Below are 25,514 nucleotides of genomic sequence, written 5' to 3' on the forward strand. Positions count from 1 at the left end.
TGAAGAAAAGATGAGTGTTGTTATTGGTTGTTTTAAAAGAAACTTTCATATTAAGTTTCTTGAAAACATTCGTAATATCGTATATTTTATTGTGACTATAGGTAAAAAGGGCGTAACTATCTTCTTTCTTTTTGGTATCCTTAGTTAATGTGGAAAATGATTTTTTCTCAATTTTGCTAATAATTTTATCCACAAATTGCCTGTTGAACCCGTTTCTTTTTGCTATAAAATAAATAGTATCCAACTCATTTTTACGATCTGCTTCTGACATGGGTATATTATAAGCTCTATAAATCATACTGTAAAAGGAAGCCCTCTTATGTGCTGCAGGGTGTACGGAATTTTGTCTAATTACGTTTGCCGTTTGAGTGGGTTTCCTGAATATTTTAAACCTAAGATTATTAGAGTCGTTAATAATTGTTATGTCAAGAAAATTTAATGCTTTATTATTTTCACTTTCGAAAGAAAATTTAACCTGCGAATCCATATTGTTTAATTGTTCTAATAAGAGGACGAAACATGTATCATGAATGTAATTTAATGTAGTCTTTTTAATAAAGACACTTGCAGTATTGTAAAGGTGGAATTATATAATCCAAATTTTCACAAGTTTATTCAATACAATGTAAGGTTCTTATAATTAAGATTTATATCTTGTCATAATATCATCATTGGGACGTGTTTCGCCCACTAGCTGGGCATCATCAGCCTTTATCTCGTACCTCTCAATCATTAATCAGGATCCTGATTTTGTACAAAATGTTACATAGATACTACATTACAAGGTTTCAAAAAAGTCCATATTACATGTTCTTAATTAATAGTTTGAGGATTTGTGTGATAAAAACATGTAAGAATTCAGCTTGGCTGAGATGGTTAATTATTGTTAAAGAGATCGTATGACTAAAAATTAAAATTTATTGACTGTCTTGTCATTTTTCCAGCTTGGTCTGAATGTCTATGGCTAAAACTCTGCTCCTATGTTGAATTTTCCGTTTTTTTTTTTTTTTTTCTTTTTAATACTAGAGAGCATGTGCATTTATTTAGGACACTGAATGAAATCTGGTTAAAAACTTTTCAAACTGGTTGTGGTCGTAATAAACAGCTGCCTTTTCGAAACTTTTGCAATCTTATGTACAAAGCATTGATGTTATACTGTCCAGTGTTCTTCCTAGGACCATTTTAGTGGGCGTTGCCCTGTTGTTTTTACAGACACTAACATAACCTAGATACATGCTAATTACATAATATTAATACACATTTGAATCATTGCATGCTTCAAATTAAAATGTAAGTACTGTAAAACTGTTAATTTAAATGATTGTTATTGTTAGCATAATTGCATCAATTACATCAGAGTTTAAATGTTTAGCTTGACTATAACGTTGTGTCATGTGCAAGCAGTGTCTGGATTAATGTGGAATCACACGAGAGCACTCGATTTCTCATGATGTCAGAAACCCGTATGGCATTCCACGTGCCCCAGTGTTTGATTATGAACGAGCAGTAGAACACTAGAACTCCTTGTTCGTGATAATAACACTAAAATAGTTTACCTGTCTGATATTACTCTTGATGTTCTCTGTGGATCAGCAGTAGAGATACCAGGTTGGAACCCGGCAGAGGTCGTCGGATTTTTGAGGGTCGACACTCCATGTCATACGATGTCAGGATGTAAAAGATATCTGGTGACATATTTGGTATTTACCCGAGAAAGTTAACTGAAATTCAGCCTTAGACGCCCAAGAGATATCTGGTTTATTCTGCCATCAAGTAGGCCTAGAGTAAAACGGAACTTTGAAATTGACGAGCAGGCAGCCATATCGCGTCAAATTAAGATGTTTGCACATGGTATCTGAGGCCATATTAATATTATTATTATTATTAATATTATTATTATTATTATTATTATTATTATTATTATTATTATTATTATTATTATTATTACAAGCGAATGAACAACTAAGGATCATGCTACAACTTCATTTCTTTCTTTTCGTGTGGAGTTTTCTCTGTGTCCAATACTCCTTCTTGCGTTCGCTGGCCTCCTTCCGTTGTTCATCTGTCCAAGCTCTTCCGGTTTTCTTAGTTCTTCCTGCGGCTTGAACACCTTCCAAATTCTTCAGTGTGTTCCTAAACGTATTCCTCTCTAACAGTTGGACTTCCGAGATGCTTAACCTTTCCATATCCTTCTTAGTTTCCTTAATCAATGCTGTGGTGGTCTTTTTTCTCCAGAAGTAATCAAATATCTGTTTGGTAAGACTGTTTGCGTTCATTCTGTACAGATGTCCAAGAAACGCCAGCCTTCTTTTCTTCATCGTCTCTGAGATTCTTTCCACTTTCTGGTAAACTTCTTCGATGCTCCGAAGTTTCCATCTGCTTTCAGTTTGGACAGCTCCCATAATTTTTCTGAGGATTCTTCTTTCCAGGACCTTTAGCTTTTCCAGCTTATAGTTCATGGACAGACATTCACCGGCATACAGCATTCTGTTTTCACCATGGTGTTGTAATGTTTTAATTTGGAATTCCAGGATCTGCACCTCTTATCGCAGATGTTTATTGTCAAGCCGTATGCTCTCTCCATTTTTGAGATACGATCTTCCACTGCAGCTTTTTCTAGTCCATTCTCCTGTATCGTCTCACCAAGGTACTTGAACTTCTTGATCCTTTCTATCCGTCCTATCTGTATTTCCGGGAATTTGGTTCATCTTCGAAGTTCATCATCAATTTGGTCTTTTTTACTGAGATCCTCAGTTCTGTTTGGTTGGGGATTCTTTCCAAGAGGTTAATATGGATGGTTGCGACCTGTGAACTTTCTGAGAGTACAGCAAAGTCGTCAGCGAAAGCCAAGCAGTTGACTTTAATCCCTCCTGATTTTCTCCCTAGACAGATCGGGATTATCCCTTGATGTTCTGAGTTCCATATTCTATCTTTTTTGAGGGCACAGTTGAATAGGAGTGGGGGACAGTCCATCCCCTTGCCTCACGCCTGTCTCGATTTCAAATTATTGTGAGAGATGCCTGAAGAATTTTACCTTGGAGGTTGTGCCTGTTAAGGTCTCTTTGATTATATTTGCAGTTTGGTTTTGACTCCAAATTCCCTAATGATCTTATCCAAAGTCTCTCTGTCCAATGAAGTCTATAAACGACACCAAAATTTTCTTACCACTCAACATTCTGTGGCGGAGTATTGACTTCAGGTTGAATATTTGTTCGATACAGGAGCGGCCTTTCCTAACCCTGCTTGGTATTCCCCTAGTTGTTGGTCCAGATTTGCCTCTATTCTATTAAGAAGCAGTTTTGAGAGGATTTTATAGGCGACTGGGAGGGGGGACACACCCCTATAGTTGTTGACATCCTGATTGTCCCCTTTCTTATGCAGCTGATGGATAAGCGTTGTTTTCCATTCTTCTGGGATTGTCTCCTTCTCCCAGATTTCCTTGGCGATTTGGTGAAGATCATCTAAGATTTCCGGTTCTGTCCATTTCAACATTTCTGCCTTTGATACAGATGTTGATTCCCATAGGGAGGTTTTCAAGGGCTTCCTTGACTTCTTCCTTTGTTGGCTGTTCGTCATCTTCTGAGTTCTCTGGTATGTCTGGAAATTCTAGTTTGGAGGTTGGGGAAGTACAATTCAAGAGAGTGTGGAAGTATCTGGCTAATATATCACAGTTTTCTTGGTTGTTCAGTTCGTATCAGAAGCACAAACTTGGTGCTTGGTATCCTTTGAGTTTGCTCTTGAAGGTCTGATAAAAGTCTCCGGAATTGTTCTTGATAAAGTCGGTCTTTCAAATGATTGTTTAGTCCTTCGAAATAATCTGGATGTTTCTTTCCTCTGTTGCCTGAAGTGTTCCATGTGTCCCTTTTCTCTGGAGCATTTCCATTTTCTCCATTTCTTGGACCTCCCCCCGAGAGCTTCCTCGCACTCTTCATTCCACCATATTTCTCTTTTCCTCCTAGCCTGTCCGAGTGTTTTCTTTGTGGCTTTATCATGATCATGATCATGATCATCATCATCATCATCATTATTATTATTATTATTATTATTATTATTATTATTATTATTATTATTATTATTATTATTATTATTATTATTAAATTTCTGGGTAGAACACTGCTGTCCCTTGTGGCCACCCTGTGAATGAGTGTTTGTCTTGAAATATATGGTTGTTTAACAATCTAGAAAACAACATGTTGACATATTATTATTATTATTATTATTATTATTATTATTATTATTATTATTATTATTATTATTAAAGCGCATACTGTTCGAATCTGGTGTTCTTAAATTCCATTACAAAAGTGAAGAAAGCATATTGACAGTCAGTCGAACCGGCACTGCCAGAACAACTAGTCACCTTCACAATAGCCGAGGGGACATTATCAAAATGCTCTTGTACAAATTAGAACCGACACTCACCCATCACCTAATATCAAGACTGAGTGTCCCCTTTCGACCAGTAACATGACAAGAGGCAGCAACCGTAATTTCAATTAAAGGAAACAACCAGTTTTGCTCTGTTGAAAATCCATTCTTCACTTTTATAACGGAATTTAAGAAGAACACCCGATTCGAACAATATGTGCTTTAATAATAATAATTTGTCAACATATTGTTTTTTAGATTGTTAAACAATATATTTCAAGGCAAACACTCATTCACAGGGTGGCCACATGAGACAGTATAACATCAATGCTTTGTACATAAGATTGCAAAAGTTTCGAGAAGGCAGCTGTTTATCATGACCACAACCAGTTTGAAAAGTTTTTAACCAGATTTCATTCAGTGTCCAAAACAAATGCACATGCTCTCTAGTATTAAAAAAAATATCATCACAGGAACCGAATTTTAAACACAGACATACAGACCAAGCTGGAAAAATGACAAGACAGTCAATAAATTTTAATTTTTAATCATACAATCTCTTTTCAATAATTAACCATCTCAACCAAGCTGAATTCTTAGATGTTTTTATTATACAAATTCTCAAACTATTAGTTAAGAACATGTAATACGGACATTTTTTTAAAACTCTGTATAATGTAGTATCTATGTAACATTTTATACAAAATCAGGATCCTAATTAATGATTAAGAGGTATGAGATAAAGGCTGATGATGCCCAGCTAGTGGGCAACACGTCCCAATAATGATATTATGACAAGATATAAATCTTAATTGATGATGCTTGTTCTTTTAAGGGGCCTAACATCGAAGGTCATCGGCCCCTAAATCTTAATTATAAGAACCTTACATTGTATTGAATACATGGTTTTTAATAAATATACATGATACTGGACTTATGTGGCAAGTTGTTTTCTTCTTCTTTTTTGTTTTGCCTTAAGTCGCACCAACACAGATAGGTCTTATGGCAACGATGGGACAGGAAAGGCCTAGGAATGGGAAACCACGGAAAACCATCTTCAGGGCTGCCGACGGTGGGATTCGAACCCACTATCTCCCGGATGCGAGCTAACAGCTGCGCACCCCTAACCGCATGGCCAACACTCACCCGAGCTGTCGGTGGAGAGATGGCATGGAATGACATTAGTAGACAAATATGTTTGAGTGGTATTTTAATGTAAGAAAGATCACAAAATGAAGATAAAGTTGGAATTAGAGATTGGAATATATATGAATTGTGATGAATTTTGAAATAGGTGAACAACAGATAGGGAATCTGCCTCCTGGGCGTTTGTCTTAAATGCAGATCAGTGGGGATTAAAATGTGTATACCTGTGTTGAATTACACACTGTGAAGCATTTTGGGTACCGTTGTGTTAGAAAACGTTGGTGAAAATGGAGTAAGAGCAGCAAGTCGTAACTACAAAGTACAGCCATGTATAAATTGTTATTGACATAACCAGAGAGACAAATTTTTGGGAGCAAAAAGCATTCATTCTTTCCGCAGTATGAAGAAAGGAAAAAGCAAAAATGTGGATATAAACATCAATATTAAAGCCTAATGTTTCATGCAGCTGCTGCACGAGAACATTGAAATTCTATGCAACCTTGAACTCTGTGCGGCTGTGGAGCATGCTTAGTCATGTGACCAGTCGCTATGGTAATGCAGGAGGGGGCTGAGACAAAACTGTTTAAATGAACTAATATCACTTCTTTTTGAGTAAATAATGTGTGGATTTACATATTTTGTGTGTTGATTTACAGATACTAAATGTTCCTTTTTCTGCTTTTAAACCATGCCGACATAACCTACATTACGTGAAATATTCGTCTATTATACTCTTCCCTATTCCTGAAGTTGAAAACTTTTACAAAAAAAAAAAAAAAAAAAAAAATAGGGGGTGGGGGTGTTATAGGAGAGTAAATATGGCATGTCTCAGCTCTAGAATCCTAGTGCTTTGACTAGCAGCTTTGTTTTCACCTACAGCGGTAACCAACTTCATACTTCTTGACCCAAGTCCGGGTAGTGCCGGTTGTCACTCGGATTGTGTGGCGACATCTGAGGATCAGTACCTGATGACATCACACATTACTATCAGGGGATTGATAATACAGTAGATTCCTCTGCCATTCTGCACCACAGTATCATAGCCGATTTTTTTTTTTTTTTTTTTTTTTTTTTGCTAGTTGCTTTACATCGCACTGACACAGAGAGGTCTTATGGCAATGATGGGACAGGAAAGGGCTAGGAGTGGGAAGGAAGCGGCCGTGGCCTTAATTAAGGTACAGCCCCAGCATTTTCCCAGTGTGAAAATGGGAAACCACGGAAAACCATTTTCAGGGCTGCCGACAGTGGGGTTCGAACCTACTATCTCCCGAATACTGGATACTGGCCGCACTTAGGCGACTGCAGCTATCGAGCTTGGTATAGCCGATATAACCTTTACATGGTTAATGGACATGACTGTTTTCAAGCCTGCCATAGCTGCTACCCTATACATTACCTACTGGTAACTACTTTACTGGAATTAAGGAACTACCTGAAGGACTCCAGTGGCATTTCCTCTACTGAGGACCTCCACCCTCACCAAGGAGCTCATCCACTTTGAATCGTTGGCTCCCTTTGGGTGTCAGGTTATTTCCTGCCTGCCAGCCATCTGCACTGACACACTGGCTGTACGGTCTACTTTCATTACTGTAGCAGGATATCCTGGCAAGACAATGACACACTGTGGATATATGACCTACAATTAAATATTGGAATGCATATCGCATATAAAAGCATGAAAATGTTTATAATCCATTAAGCATAAAATACTATGATAACGATAATTGGTCAAACATCGAGGACATTATGATCCAATAAAATTCTGAATTAAAACTTTTTTTCATATCATTGAGATTTAATTACCACAGATGAGAACGATGATGATGATGATGATGATGATGATGTAGGGAAGCAGATGAAAAACAGAAATATATGTGAAATATAGCAGCATTATGCGGAGTCAGGACACTAACTGATGCAGAATACAGTACAAGAAGAATACAAGTAGTTTAATCCTTTCTGCTTGGGGTAAAGCTCAATGAGATTCTCATATTCTCTATTTTAATTTCAAGAGAACATACCCATGTCTGTAGGAAAGACGTTTTAGTCGCAACTCGGAACAATTTAGTTGTCCAAGGCCCATCAGTAATCCTGCAAGGGGCCCGTGAGTCATGTCTACTCGCTTCCCTTGATAGTCCAACCGGATGGGAACTTCCGGGGAGAACACAAAGCTCCTAAAATAAAAAGATTAGGTGTAACAAAGATCAATAAAAATATAGCAAATTACACATAGATTATATGTTGCACATGCTCATTTCTCACAAGCACACCCATGAGACCTTAAAATATTCCTAAGAAGGACAGAGCATTAATAATATATTGAGCACTAACAATTCTTTTTCCTCTGATCCAAAATCCGATAAAATTGGCTGAAAAATAAGGCTCGGGTGTATTTCCCTAAAAAAACTCATTTGAAAATTATTACACTCTTTGCATAGGTGCAATTCTTAACAATTAATTTTGTGAAAAAAAAAAAGATTTCTCAAGGGTCTATATTTTATAATCTTGTGTAAAGTAACGGGATACTACCACATTGTCTGGCTCTATGGCTAAGTGGTTAGCGTGCTGGCCTTTGGCCACAGGGGTTCCGGGTTCGATTCCCGGCAGGGTCGGGAATTTTAACCATCATTGGTTAATTTCGCTGGCACGGGGGCTGGGTGTATGTGTCGTCTTCATCATTTCATACTCATCACGACGCGCAGGTCGCCTACGGGCATCAAATCAAAAGACCTACACCTGGCAAGCCGAACTTGTCCTTGGACACTCCCGGCACTAAAAGCCATACGCCATTTCATTTTACTACCACATTATATTTCCCAGGAAACACATGGTATAGCTCTTTGTGTAAATGATTTCGGAAATAAAACTTCCCTTCAATCGGATCTCTGGGAGGGGATAACAATGAGACAAACCAAAGATAAGTTGAAGGAAGATGAGAAAGGAAGATCAAAGCAGGTTAGGAAGAAGGAAGAGAAGATGAGGATTGGAGCATGGAATGTTCATGGTGAGGTAGAAAGTGGAGACTACAGGTTGTTTTATTCAGGAAATGAAACTGGTGGTAGTAATGGTGTGGCAATTATGATACGAAAACAGCTGAAGAACAAAGTATTGAAGGTGGACTATATAGATAATAGATTGATGATGATTAGATTAAAGGGTGACAAGGAGGATGTTGTTCTAATACAAGTTTACATGCCAACAAGCCAACACATGGATGAGAAAGTAGAAGAGTACTACGAAAAGAATGAAGAACTTATGGTAAAGTAGAAGAGAAGTGCCTGCATTATTGTAATGGGGGATTGTAATGCAGTGGTTGGTGAAGGAAGAAAAGAAGTAGTTGGAAAATTTGGACTGGATACAAGGAACAACAGGGGTGAAATGTTGGTTAATTTCTGCAAAGAAAACTCACTTGTGACTGGAAACACTTTGTTCGAACATCACAAGAGACGACGTTACATGTGGACGTCCAGGTTGAATGGTGAGAGGTATCAAACTGATTACATCATGATACAGAACAGGTACAGAAACTGTCTAAAGAATGCAAAAGCAAGTATAGATTCAGACCATAACTTGGTGGCGAGAGATTTGCATGTGCGGTTGAAAAAATGAGAAAGGGTAAACCAAGAGAAAATTTTTACCTAGAAATTCTAAAGGAAAACAGTAAAGACAAAGAGCTGGAAGACATATTTATGTCAAAATGGAATAGAGGTTTTAATGAAGAAAGTGCAAATGAAACATGGAAGAGGATGAGAGAAAACCTCACAGATTCTGCAGAAGTAGTAGTTTGGGAAAAGGACATCTGCAAGAATAAGGAAAGAATGGGTCACAAATGCAATGCTGATCAAGATGGAAGAAAGAAGTAAATGGAAGAATGTAGGATCAGAGGAAGGGAAACGAATGTACAGAAAACTGAACAATGAATTAAAGAGAGAAACTAGAAAAGGAAGGGAAATATGAAATGATGTATAAATTAGCTTCAGAACTGGTATTTGAAGGAAGGAAAAGCAGGACCAGTATGGAAATAGAAAGAAATGATGGCACATCAGTGTATAAACCTGAAGAAGTAAGGAAACATTGGAAAGAGTATGTAGAGTGCCTATGAATATGATCAAAAAACAAATGATATAGAAATAGAAGAAGTGACATGAGTAATAGAAGATGAAAAAGGATACAGTATTTTGGAAGGGGAGGTAGAAAAAGCTCTGAAAGAAATTAAGAATCGCAAAGCAAGTGAAACTGATGGATTACCAATAGAGCTTTTTAAGAGTCTTGGAAATAAAAGAGTGAAAAAGCTAATATATCTCTGTAATACGATATATGAAAGCAGCGAATGGCCAGATGATTTTCTTTCATTCAGTAATGGTACCCATTGAAAAGAAAAATAATTCAAAGAATTGTGAAGATTTTAGAACCATCAGTCTGATCACACATGCAGCCAAAGTATTACTGAGAGTACTGAACAGAAGACTTCATGGAAGGATAGACAACTGTATCTCTGAGGAACAGTATGGCTTCATGAGAGGTAAAGGAACAAGGGATGCAACTGGGCTATTAAGAACATTAGGTGAGAGATACATTGAAAGAGGAAGAGAAATATATGCTGTGTTCATGGACCTAGAAAATACTTTTGACAGAGTACAGTGGAAAAAGTTAATGGACATTCTAAGCAGGAACAGAGTCAACTGGAAGGAGAGAAGGCTGATTAAGAATCTGTATCTACAGCAGAAGATAAGAGTGCCAATAGGGAATGAGATGACAGAGGAAACCACAATTGGAAGGGGAATAAGACAAGGTTGCTGTCTCTCCCCCATACTTTTTAACATGTATTTGGAAGAGTTTATCCAGAAATGCATGAAAGGAAAAAGATGAGTGAAAGTTGGTGGTAGGAGAATAGAATGTATTCAATTTGCTGATGACATGGTACTACTGGCAGAGAGTGAACGAGCTATGATGGCTAATAGATCTAAATTCTGTCTGTGAAGAGTTTGGAATGAGAATTAATAAGAAAGAGACAAACTGTATGGTGATAAGCAAAAGAAAAGTGAAGACAACCATAATGTTAGGGCAGGAAATAATAGAACAGGTGGATGCTTTTGAATACTTGGGAAGTGTAATAACAGAGGACATGAGGTGCAGTCGAGAGGTGAAAAGGAAGCATTTAATAAGAAGAGTAGACTTTTTTTTGTGGAGGCGTGGATAGAGGCCTGAGGAAGCAATTCATGAAGTGCTTTGTATGGAGCATGGCACTGTATGGAGCTGAGATATGGACACTGAGAAAAGAGAACAAAGGAAGACTGGAAACATTTGAGATGTGGATTTGGAGGAGAATGGAAGTATACAATGGATAGAAAAAGTAAAGAATTAAGAAGTCTTGAGAAGATTTGGGGAAGAGAGAAATATATTAAAAGTAATCAAGAAGAGAAAGCACAGTTGGATTGGGCATTGGATGAGGAGAGATTGCATGCTTGTAGATGCTATAGAAGGAACGGTAAATGGAAAAAGACAAAAAGGACGGAGAAGATATCAGATGCTGGACAGTATCAGGATAGAATACAAGTATGAGAAAACAAAGAGGGTGGCAAGAGACAGGATTGCGTAGAGAGCTGTCATGTGAAGACCTGCCATATGGCAGAACACTGATGATGATGATGATTTTATAATCTTCAACAGACCTGACTTGCAATATGTTCAGCTGGAAACATGATATATACAATGAAGTGAAAATCAGTTGTTTCCATCATGGTGGCTAGAACAACTACAAGAAAAATGTGCAAAACTATCACTGTCAACTTTACAAGTGACTGTGAAATACATTGCAATTTTATGATGTGTACAGTAGTAATATGTCCCATCACTATCTGGTGAATTAAAATATATTTTTATCACATGCAGGGCAGTTTTGTACCACTTTATCATCAGTGATCACAGTGAGTAAAATGGATATACAAACAAACCTCACAGTACCACATATGTTAAAAGCCTTGGCCTACCAAGGGACTGCTGCTCAGCTCAAAGCTCTGAAGATTACGAGATGACGTGTCATCGGTATGCTGAATTCTCTTGCCCATTATTCTTGGCTTTCTAGACCGGAGTTGCTATCTCACTGTCAGTTAGCTCCTCCTCAATTGTTCTCATATAGACTGAGGGGAACTTGAACAAGCTCTCAGATTCAGGTAAAAATCCCCTGACCTGACTGGGAATTGAACCCAGGACCTCCAGTTAAGAGGTAGGCTTGCTACTCCTAGACCACAGGGCTGACAGGAGTAAAATTAATCTCTGATATTTTTCAAATGAAATATGAACTGCTACACATTTTTTGAGAAAGGATCACTTTGTAATGAAACATGAACTACAACATATTTTTGGGTAATTTATCATGCATTTCTTACAATGTCTTCTCACTGAGAACATGTCAAAGCTGTGAGCAAATAATCAATATACATCCCTAAAATGGAGCAACACTAACAACCAATGAGAGAAGCATGTTACACTTTTCTATGTATGGAAGATATGTTCTATGTAAGGATCATTTTGCAATGAAATCCAGTATTAGCTACTATATTTATATTTTTGAGTGTAATTTATTTATCATATACAATATACAGCTGGTACTTCCCAACATACTTCCTGTTGTTATTTTAAAATCTGTTGTAACATGTGATACCCTCAATGACAAGGAATGTCTTCAGATTTAGGAAGACATTGGAGTCACAATTTGCAAAAATATGGCCGAACGGGGGAGCAGAGTGAATCAATTGTTGCCAGCTGGAAGATATGATGAAACTATGTCGTGCATTGTCAGAACACAACAGAACTCCAGCAGACAGTAGGCCAGGCATTTATTATGAATTAGGTCTTCAAGGTCTGGCAATATGCAGCAGCAGTCTCCTACTATTACTGACATATAATATAGATCGTTAGATAATGAAGGCTCATTTGTAGTGTCATGCAGTCAAAAGGCACGTTTAGCAAATCCAGTCTTTGTCATACACCATATTTAGCCAATTATAAGATGACCTTTCTTTTATTTTTTTCTTGGTTCAAAAAATCCCCCTCAGCTTAGAATCAATACTGTTAACACAGCTGGTAAAGTAGATGACACGACATCTAGTGAACTGGCTGTGTAGTTAGGGTCGCATAGCTGTCAGCTTGCATTTGGGAGGTGATGGGTTCAAATCCCACCGTTGGCAGCATTGAAAATGGTTTCCTGTGGTTTCCCATTTACACACCAGGCAAATGCTGGGGCTGTACCTTAATTAAGGCCACATCCAATACTTCCCCTATCCTAGCCGTTGCCCATCCTTCTGTCACTGAAACCCTTCGATGTGTTAGTGCGAAGTTACACCACAAGCAAAATTTAGACAGCATCCTTTATCGACACAACAGGAAAAAATTCCAAAACATAACGCCCGAAGCCGCCACAAGTAAATTTATGACATCAGCTGTTAGATAACACCATGTTAGAAATTGAAGATGTGAAGATTCTTGCATTTCTCCTAATGTTAGGAGTAAAGTTGGATTGCTCCCTCACATTCAAAACTCACTGCGAATAGATAAAGCTGAAAGTATCTGCTAGATATAACATCATTCTTAAACTAACTGGCATCACCTGGGGTGCAGAGCCAAATGTACTCCGTACATTCACCTTGCCATTGTGCTTCTCAGCAGCAGAATACTCGCTACCAGTTTGGTGGAACTCCGCACGTGTTAGATTGATGTAGCTCTGAATGCATATTCTTGCAAGTTGTTTTATGTTGTACCGACACAGAAGCTCTGAATGAGACTGGAAGCATCGTGACAGGATGTCTGAGGCCAACTCCTATCTGTACAATATATTAAATCATGGGAATAGCATCACCAGATATTCAGAGAAAAACAGCTGAGGAAATGTAGAAGACGAAGCAGGAATCTGATCCGAGACATCCCCTGTACAGACACAAACAAAAGCTTTCAAGGCCAACACCAATGCTTCCATGAGTCTGAATCGATGCTTACATCAGACTTAAAGATTCTAAACAGTTTCTTTCATCAGAACAACCTTAGACCAAACCCTCAGAAAACTGTTGTGTCTACCTTCCACTTGCAGAATAGAAGTGCTGGGAACAAACCAACCATACCTTTCAGAGGAGAGAATCTACAGTATTGTAGTAACCCAAAATACCTGGGAGTCACCCTGGACAGGTCCTTGACCTACAAGAATCACCTCTGTAATGTGTCAGCCAAGATCAAGACCAGGAATAACATCCTTGAAAAGCCGGCGGGTACATCCTGGGGTGCTAATGCTCAAATCCAAAGATCCACTGCTCTTGCACTTTCTTATTCCGTCGCTGAATACTGCTGCTCAACCTGGCTTAACAGTGCTCACACTGGACTAGTAGACACCCAGCTGAACCAAGCAATATATCCGACCAACTAACACACTGGCTTCCCACCCTAAGCCACATACTACCTCCATCCCCAAGAAGAGCACAGTCACTGCTTAACTTATGGAAGAAAATAGAAAACAATCCTCACCTCCCTATTCATTGCAACATAGCAGCTTCTCCAGCTAAACGACTGAAATCCAGACACCCTTCTTGGCGTACTGCAATGAATCTACAGGACACCATCTTTAATGTATCGGACGCCTGGAAAGAACAATGGCAATAGCAATCCTTGTTACCACATCATCACATCATTGAGAACCCCTGAAAGTGCCAAGATGAATTTTCCCTTCCCAGACAGCAGTGGAGGATGCTAAACCGAATTAGGATCGGCCAAGGTAGATGTGGAGTCACTCTCTTCAAATGGTGATGGAAGACGTCACCGCAATGTGACTGTGGAGAGGAGGAGCAGACAGTGGATCACATTGCATCTGAGTGTCCTTTGCGTGCTTATAGAGGCTCTATAGAGGACTTACACTGTGTCTTGCTCTCGACTTATGATATGGAATTTTAGTTATGAACTTGAGATGGTAGTTGTACATATTGGATATAATATTGTATTCATCATACGCTAAATAATAATAATTACATAAAATACATATAGGCTACATATAATTTATTAACAAACTCATCAGAGAATGAAAACAAATTTTAGTCATAAATGGAAATTCAAAGAATACCGTGCCATCTCTCCCAGAAATGCAGTGCACCATCTCATCCGATGTTTGGGGAGAGATGGTGTGCCTCTGCTCCAGGAACTGTGTTGGCCCAACAAGACGCATTTCACACCACCATAGTCGTTGACTAACCTAGTCACCCGTCTGTGGCAATGCAAAGTTAATTTAGCTTGAACACACAGTCAGTGGGCTTTTATATCATGCATTACAAAAACTTTGAAGGTAGAGAAGATGTGCTTGCCAGAAATATTCACATTTTCAAGCGAAACCACTTGCACCATGTGACATCCAACAAATGGCTGTAGTTCTCACGTACACACGGGAAACAGTGGCCGTGCGATCTAGCGGGCAAATGACGCACTGGCCTACCATGCACCATCTTTCCCGGTGCACCTTCTCTCTGGGACTTTCTTTACTGTATACTCATGAGAAGGGCAATTAAGTACATGAAGTATTACAATTTCACTGTGTTTTTCATTTTTTCCTGATTCAATATCAATGGAACAAAAGCTTTGTAACTTCAAAATGACAGAAACAAAATGGACAGTGTTTTGTGAGCTCCTTAATAAAATTTAAGAATTTGGAAATAGAATGTCTAGCAGATCTGAAGATATTTGAGGTAGACAACTTAGCTGAATAACCCTGTATTTGTCAGGTACCTCCTACGGGAAGAAGATGTGAACAATTCAGGCCGTGTTACTCATGCTATCATGGACAATTCTAGCCACATATTGCCCTTTATAGTCACTAAGCAGATACTGCAGTGCACATGAAAAATGGCCATGCCTTCCAGAAGATACTTCTAGTATACAAAATGCAATGGATTAAAGATACTTAATATCTGAACAACTTTGAAAATGTAATGTTCAATCCATCAATCCGTCCTGCCCTGACTGGAATACTTCATGTCACTCTGCCAAGAGCAGACTGGCCAAAGTCCAACCTGACTCACAATTAACATCCCACTACTCATACAGGTCTAAGGGTTCCTTACCCATCATAGGCAACTGTACTGCTAAACATTTTGAATTTTAATGTACAGTATAATAACTGGATATACCGAGCGAGTTGGCCATGGGGTTAGAAGCGTGCGGCTGTGAGCTTGCATCCAGGAGATAGTGGATTCGAACCCCAGTGTCGGAAGCCCTGAATATGGTTTTCCGTGGTTTCCCATTTTCAAACCAGGCAAATGCTGGGGCTGTACCTTAATTAAGGCCACGGCTGCTTCCTTCCCACTTCTACGCCTTTCCTATCCCATCGTCGCCCTAAGACCTACCTGTGTCGGTGCGACGTAAAAAATAAAAAATAAAAAAATAAAAAAAAATAAAAACCTGGATAAGCATACTGTAAAAATTGCCATTCAAATAAAATTTCAACTTCTTTCTTGATTTTCAATGTAGTATTCCTGCTACAGGATGGAGTAGACCATACAGCTAGCGACTCAGCACTGAGTGTTGGATAGCAGTAAATCACCCAACTTTCTAAAATGGCCAATGGCTTTGGGCAAAGGAGTTTCTTTAGGTGGAAGCTTGTTCCCCAGAGGATGAAATACTACTGAAATCCAGCATGCAACATCTGTTCTTCAGGTAAGGGGTAGGTAGCCTCATTGAAACTAGCAGTTTAGTATGAAACACCTGGGTGTGGTGAACCCACCATCATAATAGCCTATATGAAGCATCAAAGTGGATCATAACAAAGAACAAGAGAGTACCCCAAAAGGGAGGCGTATCTCTTGTGTCTACAGGGAGATGCGAGAAGTGGATGGAGGTCAATGATCCATTCCCAACCCAGGAGATCCCTGGGTAAGGGTGACAGAAGAAAAAGATTCAATTAATTCACACATCATCATCATCAACATCATCATCATCAGTTTTCCACTTCAGTTGCCCGGGAATGGTTTACGAGCATTCTCCACTTCTGTCTGTCCATGTACCACTCTTCTCTCAAGACGACATCCCAGCTGACTCCTCTTGTTCCTATGTCCTCTTTCACTTGGTCCAGCCATCTCTTCTTAGGTCTTCCTACCGGTCGTTTTCCGGCCACGACTGTGCGTAGCCATTGTTTTGCTGTCCTTACATCGTCCATTCGTTTGACATGGCCAAACAATTTCAAACGGGCCCTTGTCAATTTTTCATTCAGGGATGGGTACACACCAGCTTCCTCCCTTATTCTTTCATTCCTTACCCTGTCCCTTTTTGTCTTCTGTACCATAGTACGTAGGAACTTCATTTCTGCGGCTTGTAGTTTGCTATCCACTTGTTGGGTTGTTGTGCAGGTTTCTAGGCCATATGTTATTATGGGGGTGAAGTATGATTGAAATAGAATCTGCTTTGATCTTAAGGGAACTTGTTCGTTCCAGAGGAGGTTCCGAACTTGATGGTAAAACTGAGCTGATTTTTGAATGCGGTTGTTAATCTCATGCTGTATTCTGTTATCACTTGAAATGATGCACCCAAGATATTTATATTGGTCTACTGTTTCCAGCTGTGTACCTTCCAGCATTATTTTTCCTTTCTTCTTCTGCCTGTTGACAGACATAGATAATGCCTTTAGATAATGCCTTTATTGGTGGCGAAGTTAGGGCTCAAGGCCCACTCTTACACTTAACCACTAGACGAGTATACATGTACATAATTTATACAGTACTTACAAATACAAATAAAACAAATAATATTAATAGCAAAAACAATAGTAATAATATTTAAAATGACAACAAAAGAATCCTTAATTTTAAAATAAACAAAGTAAAATACACTGCAATAATCCGTTCATTCATCCCATTCATTCTTTCATTCACTCAACAATTATACAGCAAGTCAGCAGGATCTACTCAACAAATACTCGCGGCACGCCACTTTAAACTTGCGATGAGAGGGATTGTCCCTAATGTTCGCAGGTAGCAAATTCCATGCCCTGGACGCAGAGATTATAAAGGAGTGGTTGTAAGCAGCAGTGCGGTCTACAGGTATGGTAAGAGAGGAGCCAGATTTCGTATTGTGGTCATGATATGAAGAGAGGTAAGAAAAAGGTGAAGAAAGATAGTTGGGAGTATTAGTGGAAAGTATTTTGTGCAGAAGTGATCACATGTGAAATTCACGGCGCTGGTGCACTCGAAGCCACGACAATTCCTTATAATATGGTGATATGTGAGCATCATATCGCAGATTAAATATATATCTTACGCAGCTATTGAGGCTCCGGTCGAGTTTCTTGTTACTGTCGCAGGTAATTTCAGTCAACACAGTGTCACAATAGTCAAGTATAGGTAGTATAAGAGAGTGAATTAGTTGTACTTTAAGTCGAACCGAGAATGCATTGCAGAATCGCTTCAGAGGATATAAGCATTTGTGTACTTTATTACATGTGCTTATCACCTGTTGAGTCCAATTTAGGGTCTCAGTCATAATAATTCCGAAGTTAGTCACTGAAGTAGAGTAGGGTATGATTTTATTGTTTAAAATTATTGGAGAGATGTCCCGTTGCTTAAGGGAATATAGGTTTTTACTGGTACCAATAATAATAACTTGAGTTTTATTCGGGTTTATTAGTAAACTGTTTTCATTTGCATAGTCACTAAGATGTTTTAGGTCGGAATTTATTTTAGTAATTGCAGTATCAATATCACTCGGTTTTGAATGACAGTAAATTTGTACATCATCTGCGTACACTTGCACTTTGCAGAATTTAAGAGCTTTCGATATATCATTAATTTGGATGATAAATAACAGTGGTCCCAGGACCGACCCCTGAGGGACACCGAGGGTCTTACTTTGCCACCCTGAAGTCACATTTCCCACTGTCAAAGGTTGCCAGCAATTTTCAAGGTAAGAGGAAAAGAACCGAAGCGACACACTATTAAAATTTAGTTCTCGAAGTTTGTGCAGTAGTAACAGGGTTGACAGTGTCAAAGGCACTACTGAGGTCTAATAATGTCAAGTACAGTCACGTCCCGTTGGTCCATTGCACGTCTAATATCGTCTGTCACTCGTAGTAAAGCTGTCGCAGTGCTATGTCCTTTCCTGAAGCCGGATTGGAAGGGATTGAGGAGGGAATGCTTGATAAGGTATTCAGTAACTTGTGTTACTGAACAGTAACAGTTTTCGATTTATTTATTTATTGTTAATCCGCTTGCTTTCAAATGTTCATTCCAGGTGTTCAGCCTCTCTTGGACTTTCTTCTCTGTATTTCCCCAAATTACTACATCATCTGCAAATGCAAATGCATTGATATCCATATTGTTGTTCTGCTTAATTTCTTTCATGACTTCATCCATGACAGTGATAAAAGGTAAGGTAAGGGTTATTCTGGCGGAAGGCAGGCCCGAACCTCCGCAGAGGTGTTCCTGAGCCAGAGTTTACGTGCGGTAGGGTGGCCAGTTCCTTTCCGCTCCTACATTCCCTTACCCCCCACCAACAGCGCGTGGCAACCCATCCAACTCCTGACCACGCCCAATGTTGCTTAACTTCGGAGATCTCACGGGATCCGGTGTTTCAACACGGCTACGGCCGTTGGCACAGTGATAAAAAATAAGGGTGCAAGGGTACTGCCTTGTTGCAATCCTTTAGTGGTTTGGAACAAATCAGAATTACCGTATCCTATCTGTACGCAACTGCAGCAGTCTTCGTAAAGCATTGTAACTTTCTGGATAAGACCTTGGAGTACATTTTTCTTTCTTAAGCATTCCCATATAGTCTTCGTTGGAACACTATCAAATGCTTTTTCAAGATCCAAAAACACTAGTGTTAAGTCTTTGCCCTTCTCCCAATGCTTTTCTAACAGTATTCTAAGTGTAAATATGAGATCGGTAGTTGATCGGTGTTCTCTGAATCCATATTGTTCTTCCTGTAGTTGTGGTTCTATTATTTTCCTTAGCCTTTTCCCAAGTATTTTCTCAAATATTTTCAAACCATGAGACAATAAAGTGATCCCTCTATAATTGCTACATTTCTTCCAGCTTCCTTTTTTGAAGAGAGGTATTATTATTCCCTTTTTCCAATCATCTGGGACTTTCCTATCCTTCCATATTGCATTAATTACTCTATGAAGCCACTGTATTCCTATTGCACCAGTTGCTTTGATCATATCTGCACTGACTTCATCAAATCCTGTTGATCTTTCTTTGGGCATACTATTAAGGGCAGTCTCTATTTCCTTCCATGTTGGCGGGCTCTCTTGGTCAGGCTCATCATTGCAGCTTAAACTGACCTGCGTGGTTACATCATTGGAGTCTTTCCCAGTACAGTTGTATAAATTATCAAAATAGGATTTCACGATCTTCCTTATTTCTGTCTCTTCCCTAACTATGTTACCATCTGGTTCCTCTATTGCTGTTATGTATTCATTGTCTCTTCTTATATTTCGTATTGTTCGGTAAAGTAGTTTAGAATTAGCTTTGCTGTCTTGCTCTAGTTTATCTGTGAAATCAGTCCAAGCTTTCTGTTTTTCTTCGGCCACAATTTTCTTTACTTGTAGCTTCTGATCTCTGTATTTCTGCTGCAGTTCGTTTACTCTAGATTCATTCCTTTGACTTCCTTTTTGCATTTCTTTGTCTCTGGCTTTCCTGGTTTCATTTTTCGTTTTCACAGCAATCTTCACCTGATCGTTCCACCAAGGAGTTTCTTTTGCCTTCATTTTGCTATTAGTTTTACCACAAATTTCTACTGCAGCTCCGACAATGCTTTCTTTCAATCTAGTCCACTCGATGTTGCTTTCTTGTAATGCATCTGATGGTAATTTATTGGTCACTTTTTTTTGTGTATTCAACTTGTTTCTCTGCCTTCTTTAGCTCCCATGTCTTTATTTTTGGTTTCCTGTATTTCTGAGGTCTGTAAATTTTAATGTACTTTATTGTTGCGAGGAGAAAGTCTGTGGTCACTGTCAAGGCTTTCACTTGGTATAACTCTGACATCACATATGGTCTTTCCTGCTTCATTGTCTGATATAAAATAATCTATCAGAGTTTTAGTATCTCCATTCCAACTGTATCTTGTTAGTTGAAACCAACTGTTGTTTATTCTCAAGCCATTCCTTACATATAGATCTAGAAGACTTTCTCCTTCTGGGTTCCTGTCTCCATAACCATGTGGACCTAGTACATTTTCATATCCAAGCCTGTCTGATCCAACTTGAGCATTAGATCTCCCATTACTATGATATTTTCCTCTCTTTCTATAGCTTCTTCTAAATCAGTTCGGAATTGTTCGTTTTCCTCTTCGTTACAGCCAGTCTGTGGGGCATACACCTGGACTACTGTCAGCACACTCTTGTTAAGAGAGATGTTCAACTTAATAATTCTTTCATTTACATATATTACCTCACTGATGACATCAATGTCCTCTCAGGTCAGGAGAGATCCTGCTACCGTATGCGAACGTAGACGGTACTACCTGCGACTGTCTGGCCGAGAGTTGGGCGGCCGATACCAAACCCGACAAACTAGGGGAAGACCAACAGCTACGGGTGGAGGAGTTTTCCCCTAGAAGGTTTGATGAGACCCTTGTGTAGGAAATGACACATAAATTCATCAGCTGCTGCCTTGCAGTGAGGTACGGGACTGCCAAAGGCTAAGGGAGAATACCCCTGACAGAAAATTCCCAGCAGTGTTAGGCTTAGCAAGTCAACTGAAGGGTTATATCGATTGCTTTCAACTACAAAACAAACCTCGGATCGCATTTAATTCACACATATGAAAATGATATAATTATCAATAATTTCTAATTAAGATAAGTAACTATCAATCAAATGCAGTACATTATTACCTGAAAAAGATGGGTGGTGGTGGTGGTGGTGCGTTGTCTAATCCATCAGTGGAAGATACAGGATTCTTCTTTGTCGCCTGTTGCAAGAGATCTTCTTCTAACATGATGAGAAGTGTTTGTGGTTCAGCAACAGGTACACTGTGATGACCACCAACGTTTACTGTCATGACAGGAGCTTGGTGAGTTGGTGTGCTGTGTCTTGCAGAAGGACTCTGTGAAGAGCCATCATCTACAAATAACACATCAAAATATATGTTTATTTACACTAACACAGATAGCTTTTATGGCGACAATGGGATGGGATAAGCTAGGAGTAGAATGCAAGTGTCCATGGTCTTCATTAAGGAACAGTCCTGGCATTTGCCTGGTGTGAATATAAGAAACTACAGAAAACTATCTTCAGAGCTGCCAACAGAGAGGTTCGAACCCACTATCTCCTGAATGCAAGCTGACAGCTATGTGACCCAAACCGCACAGCCGCTCAAAAAGCAAAACAAAGTCACCTCCGTACAGGCCATAAAGGCTCTTGGAGGAGTGGAAGGTAAAGGCTTCCACCATTGTTAACCTTGGTACGTGATGGGGTAGAGTGGTTAGCTCTACGCCCGGCCGCCTTTGCCCCCAGGAATTAACCTGGTACTCATTTTTGGTGTAGGCTGAGTGAACCTCAGGGCCATATGCACCGCACAGCCACTCGCCAGGTCAAAATATAAGTATGACCACTATTATTAGTTACAGATATCCAATGACACTGCAACACAATTGTACCTGTTTAAGCTGAACATTTTTTACTCTTTTCTTGGTTTAAAAAGTGCCCCTCAGCTTAGAATCAGTATCGCTAACATGGCTGGTAAAGTAGAAGGCACCTTTTATCGACACAAGATGGTTACGTTCTGAAAAATATTGCCAGACAAGTAAGTTTTCACCATCATGAAGACTCATTGTTGCAAAGGCAGTGCTGTAGCGGATTTTAATTAGTTTTTTTAATGAAGAAATGCAAATTTTACATTGCTAATGTTTGGAGTTAGCAGATATTTTAAGTATTCACAAAAAAGAAAAATACATTTCTTTACTTAACAAAGCATATTCATTTAGCAGAATTCTTTGACAATTAGCAACCATGCTTGAATTTGTATAGGCAATATTGGTAAAAATATTACATTACGTTTTCTGCAAATATTGAATCCATTGTTGAATATGATAGGTAGACGAAAATGTGAATTTTATGAAGTGCAAATTTTGGTCGGGTCGGGTCGGGTCGGGTCAGTCGGTTCATTACATTTCCAAAAAGTGTCATTGTTCATACCACTGAAAGTGGGTGGTTAAACGACGACATCGTGATGGAATGGGCTTGAGTGGTGGGAGAGATACTACATTGTCCTAGTGCTTTGTTGGGTTTTTCTAGTTTTCTCGTCTTGGATTCTTATTCAGGCCATACACCAGAGGTGGTAAACAGACAGTTAAAGGAGAGTAAAACTGACTTGGTTGTCATTCCAGGCAGGATGACTTCAATTCTTCAATCCCCTGGTATGTGCATCAACAAGCTGTTCAAGAACAACTTGAAAGAAATTACATAGACTGACTCACTAAGGAGGATAGACTGCTGATGCCTACGAGACGAACGAGACGTATGAAGCAGGCTAGTCTATCGCAAGTGTCCAAGTGGATGATGTAGGGAAGATTATTTCGAGAGAAATCGCCGGTCTTATGTTTAAAAAGTGTTTGACCTTGAATGTGCTTGACAGCAAAAAAGACAATGCTCCATACGAAGACAGTGATAAAGAGACAAATGATGATGAATCTGAATCATATGTTGGTGATGACTTACTAAACAATTAAATTGGAAAATTTATTCCTTGGTTTCCCATTTCACACCAGGCTGTACCTTAATTAAGGCCATGGCCACTTCATTCCAACTCCTAGCCCCTTCCCATCCCATCGTCGCCATAAGACCTATCTGTGTCGGTGTGACACACAGCAACTTGTAAAAAAATATATGTATTCCTGATGCTTTGTATTTCATTAATAAATTTCAATTATTTTTATTTTTACCAGGGGCCGATGACCTCCCCTTTAAACAACAAGCATCATCATCATCATCATCATCTTCTTCTTCTTCGTCATCATAATCATATTTTTACTAATTTTCATTTTTGATTTCAGGGGCTCAGCTTACAATCAATGTTGGTTTATAATAGAATAAATATGGTATATATCCAAACAAGGAAAAGATGGTACAATGGTGAATAAAGAAAGTCTAATGATGAAACCAGGTGAAGAGGCTTTCATAAAAATATAATTTTTGTCTTGGATTAGGTATGCAAAATTCCAAAATAGGTTCGGTTCAATTTTGCCTACTTGTTTGTTTGTTTGTATGTTCGTTTGTTACAACATCACAGGAAAAGAAGAGAATTTTTCAAAACTTGGAATTTTTAGCTTTGATCTGTAAACAGTGGCATAACAATATTAAGGGGACTAAAACAGAAAATGCCAAACTTCTCTGTTAATCCTGGTTGTATTGAAACACTGTACATAAAACAAGCTGTGCAAATGTTATTCCCGATCTTTTATGTTCCTACATTTTTACTGTATAAAGAAAAATAATGGTAATGAAAATTATTTTTCACTAAAGTTCAAATATCTCCAGACATTGGTTCTATTTAAAACATGTATTAGCTAAACTTACATAATAGTCAATTTTCAATATTTTAAATCCAAGATATATTTACCATTTGAGCTACAATAATGGAGATATTCATGAATTTAGATTTTACTGTTTTATTCCTAAATTACCGCTTGGGCATATAAGACAAAGGCATTTATGTAAATGGAGTGGTTCTAATTAATTTCTCCTGCTATGGTTGCAGGTTTCTCAATAACCCATTTGCAATGGGTAATACAGCTAATTAGTAATATAATGCAAGATTTAGACATAAAAAGTCTTGCAAAAGGTCATAATGTACACCCAAAGAAAATGAATTATTACATATCCAAGTGGATTATTCTAACCAGAGCATTAAAAATTTTTTAAGTTCACTCAGCTCTTCGGTAACATGTTTGCAGGTTTTGTCTGAGTAACTGAAAAGTAGAGGAACATGAGAGCAATCCAGCAAATTTCCATTTAATTTGAATTTCTTTTTTCCATAATACTTTCTTCTAGTTTATACACTTCAGGTATACAGGAAGATGATTGTACAGAAACAGACTTAAAGAGTGTAACTGTGATGTAACAAGTCATTCTCAGGAACTCACCAACAATCTTCTTTCCCCCTGATATCTCAGTAAAAAAATTGAATAGAAAGAGAAGTGAATCTTGGTCAATGTTCAATCTTAGTGGCAACAGCGACACTTTCAGAGAGCACTCCTGAACTTTGAGCTTTAAATCAGGGCGTATGTGAACAGCTTTTATCACAACCTGGAACAAACATAAAATAAGTTTACAATGCTGAAATCTGAATATAAATGATATCTTTTAGAAGTAAATTGCTTAATTAGTGAAGTCATTAAAGATTAAGTCAACTTTTTCCATTCTAATTGCAATTTATTGCAGTTGATGCATGAAAGTGGATCAAATATAAATGGGAATTATTTTTTAAAATTTACTGCATCAAAAACAAACAAAAAAAACACACACATAGATATCACTTTTCTACATAGTGTCCTGCCTTCGATAACATTTTCTCCATAGAACTGGTAAGTTTTTGATGCCGCCCTGACAGAAAGAAGAGGAACGTGTGCTGAGTGAGTTGCGCAGAAACTCTTCTACTCTTGCATCATCATCGAACTGCTGTCCTCCTAGGTATTGTTTGAGTGATCAAAACAAATGGTAGTCACAGGGAGATACATCTGGACTGTACGGAGGTGTTCCAGAGGTGTCCAGTGAATTTCCTCCAGAGGTGTCCAGTGAATTTCCTCCAGTTTTTCCTGCGTTAAAGCGATAGTATGCAGCCTTGCATTGTCATGGAGAAGAATGAAGTTTTGGATCGGTTACCAGCATCGCCTGTTGCGATACGCAGTTTTTGCTTCATCAAAAAGGCAACAGTAATAGGCTGCATTAATTGTCCTTTGTTCGTGAAGAAAATCCACCAGCAAAACGCTCGCGGAGTCCAAGAAAACGGATGCAAGCACCTTTCCAGCAGATGGGC

General features: G+C 38.7%; 1 protein-coding gene across 1 annotated transcript in view; it reads right to left on the bottom strand.

Moving 5' to 3' along the window:
• The window catches only part of Atg2 (Autophagy-related 2), a 412,975-nt gene that overhangs the window by 44,492 nt on the left and 342,969 nt on the right, over positions 1-25,514 (bottom strand). Inside the window, exons 30-32 of the mRNA XM_067136531.2 lie at positions 24,622-24,784; positions 21,373-21,601; positions 7,536-7,688 (exon numbers count right to left, since the gene is read on the bottom strand). Coding sequence (XP_066992632.2) covers positions 7,536-7,688; positions 21,373-21,601; positions 24,622-24,784 — 545 coding nt within the window. The remainder of the gene's footprint in view (positions 1-7,535; positions 7,689-21,372; positions 21,602-24,621; positions 24,785-25,514) is intronic.

The sequence above is a fragment of the Anabrus simplex genome, chromosome 1 (genome assembly GCF_040414725.1).
Source record: "Anabrus simplex isolate iqAnaSimp1 chromosome 1, ASM4041472v1, whole genome shotgun sequence".
NCBI lineage: Eukaryota > Metazoa > Arthropoda > Insecta > Orthoptera > Tettigoniidae > Anabrus > Anabrus simplex.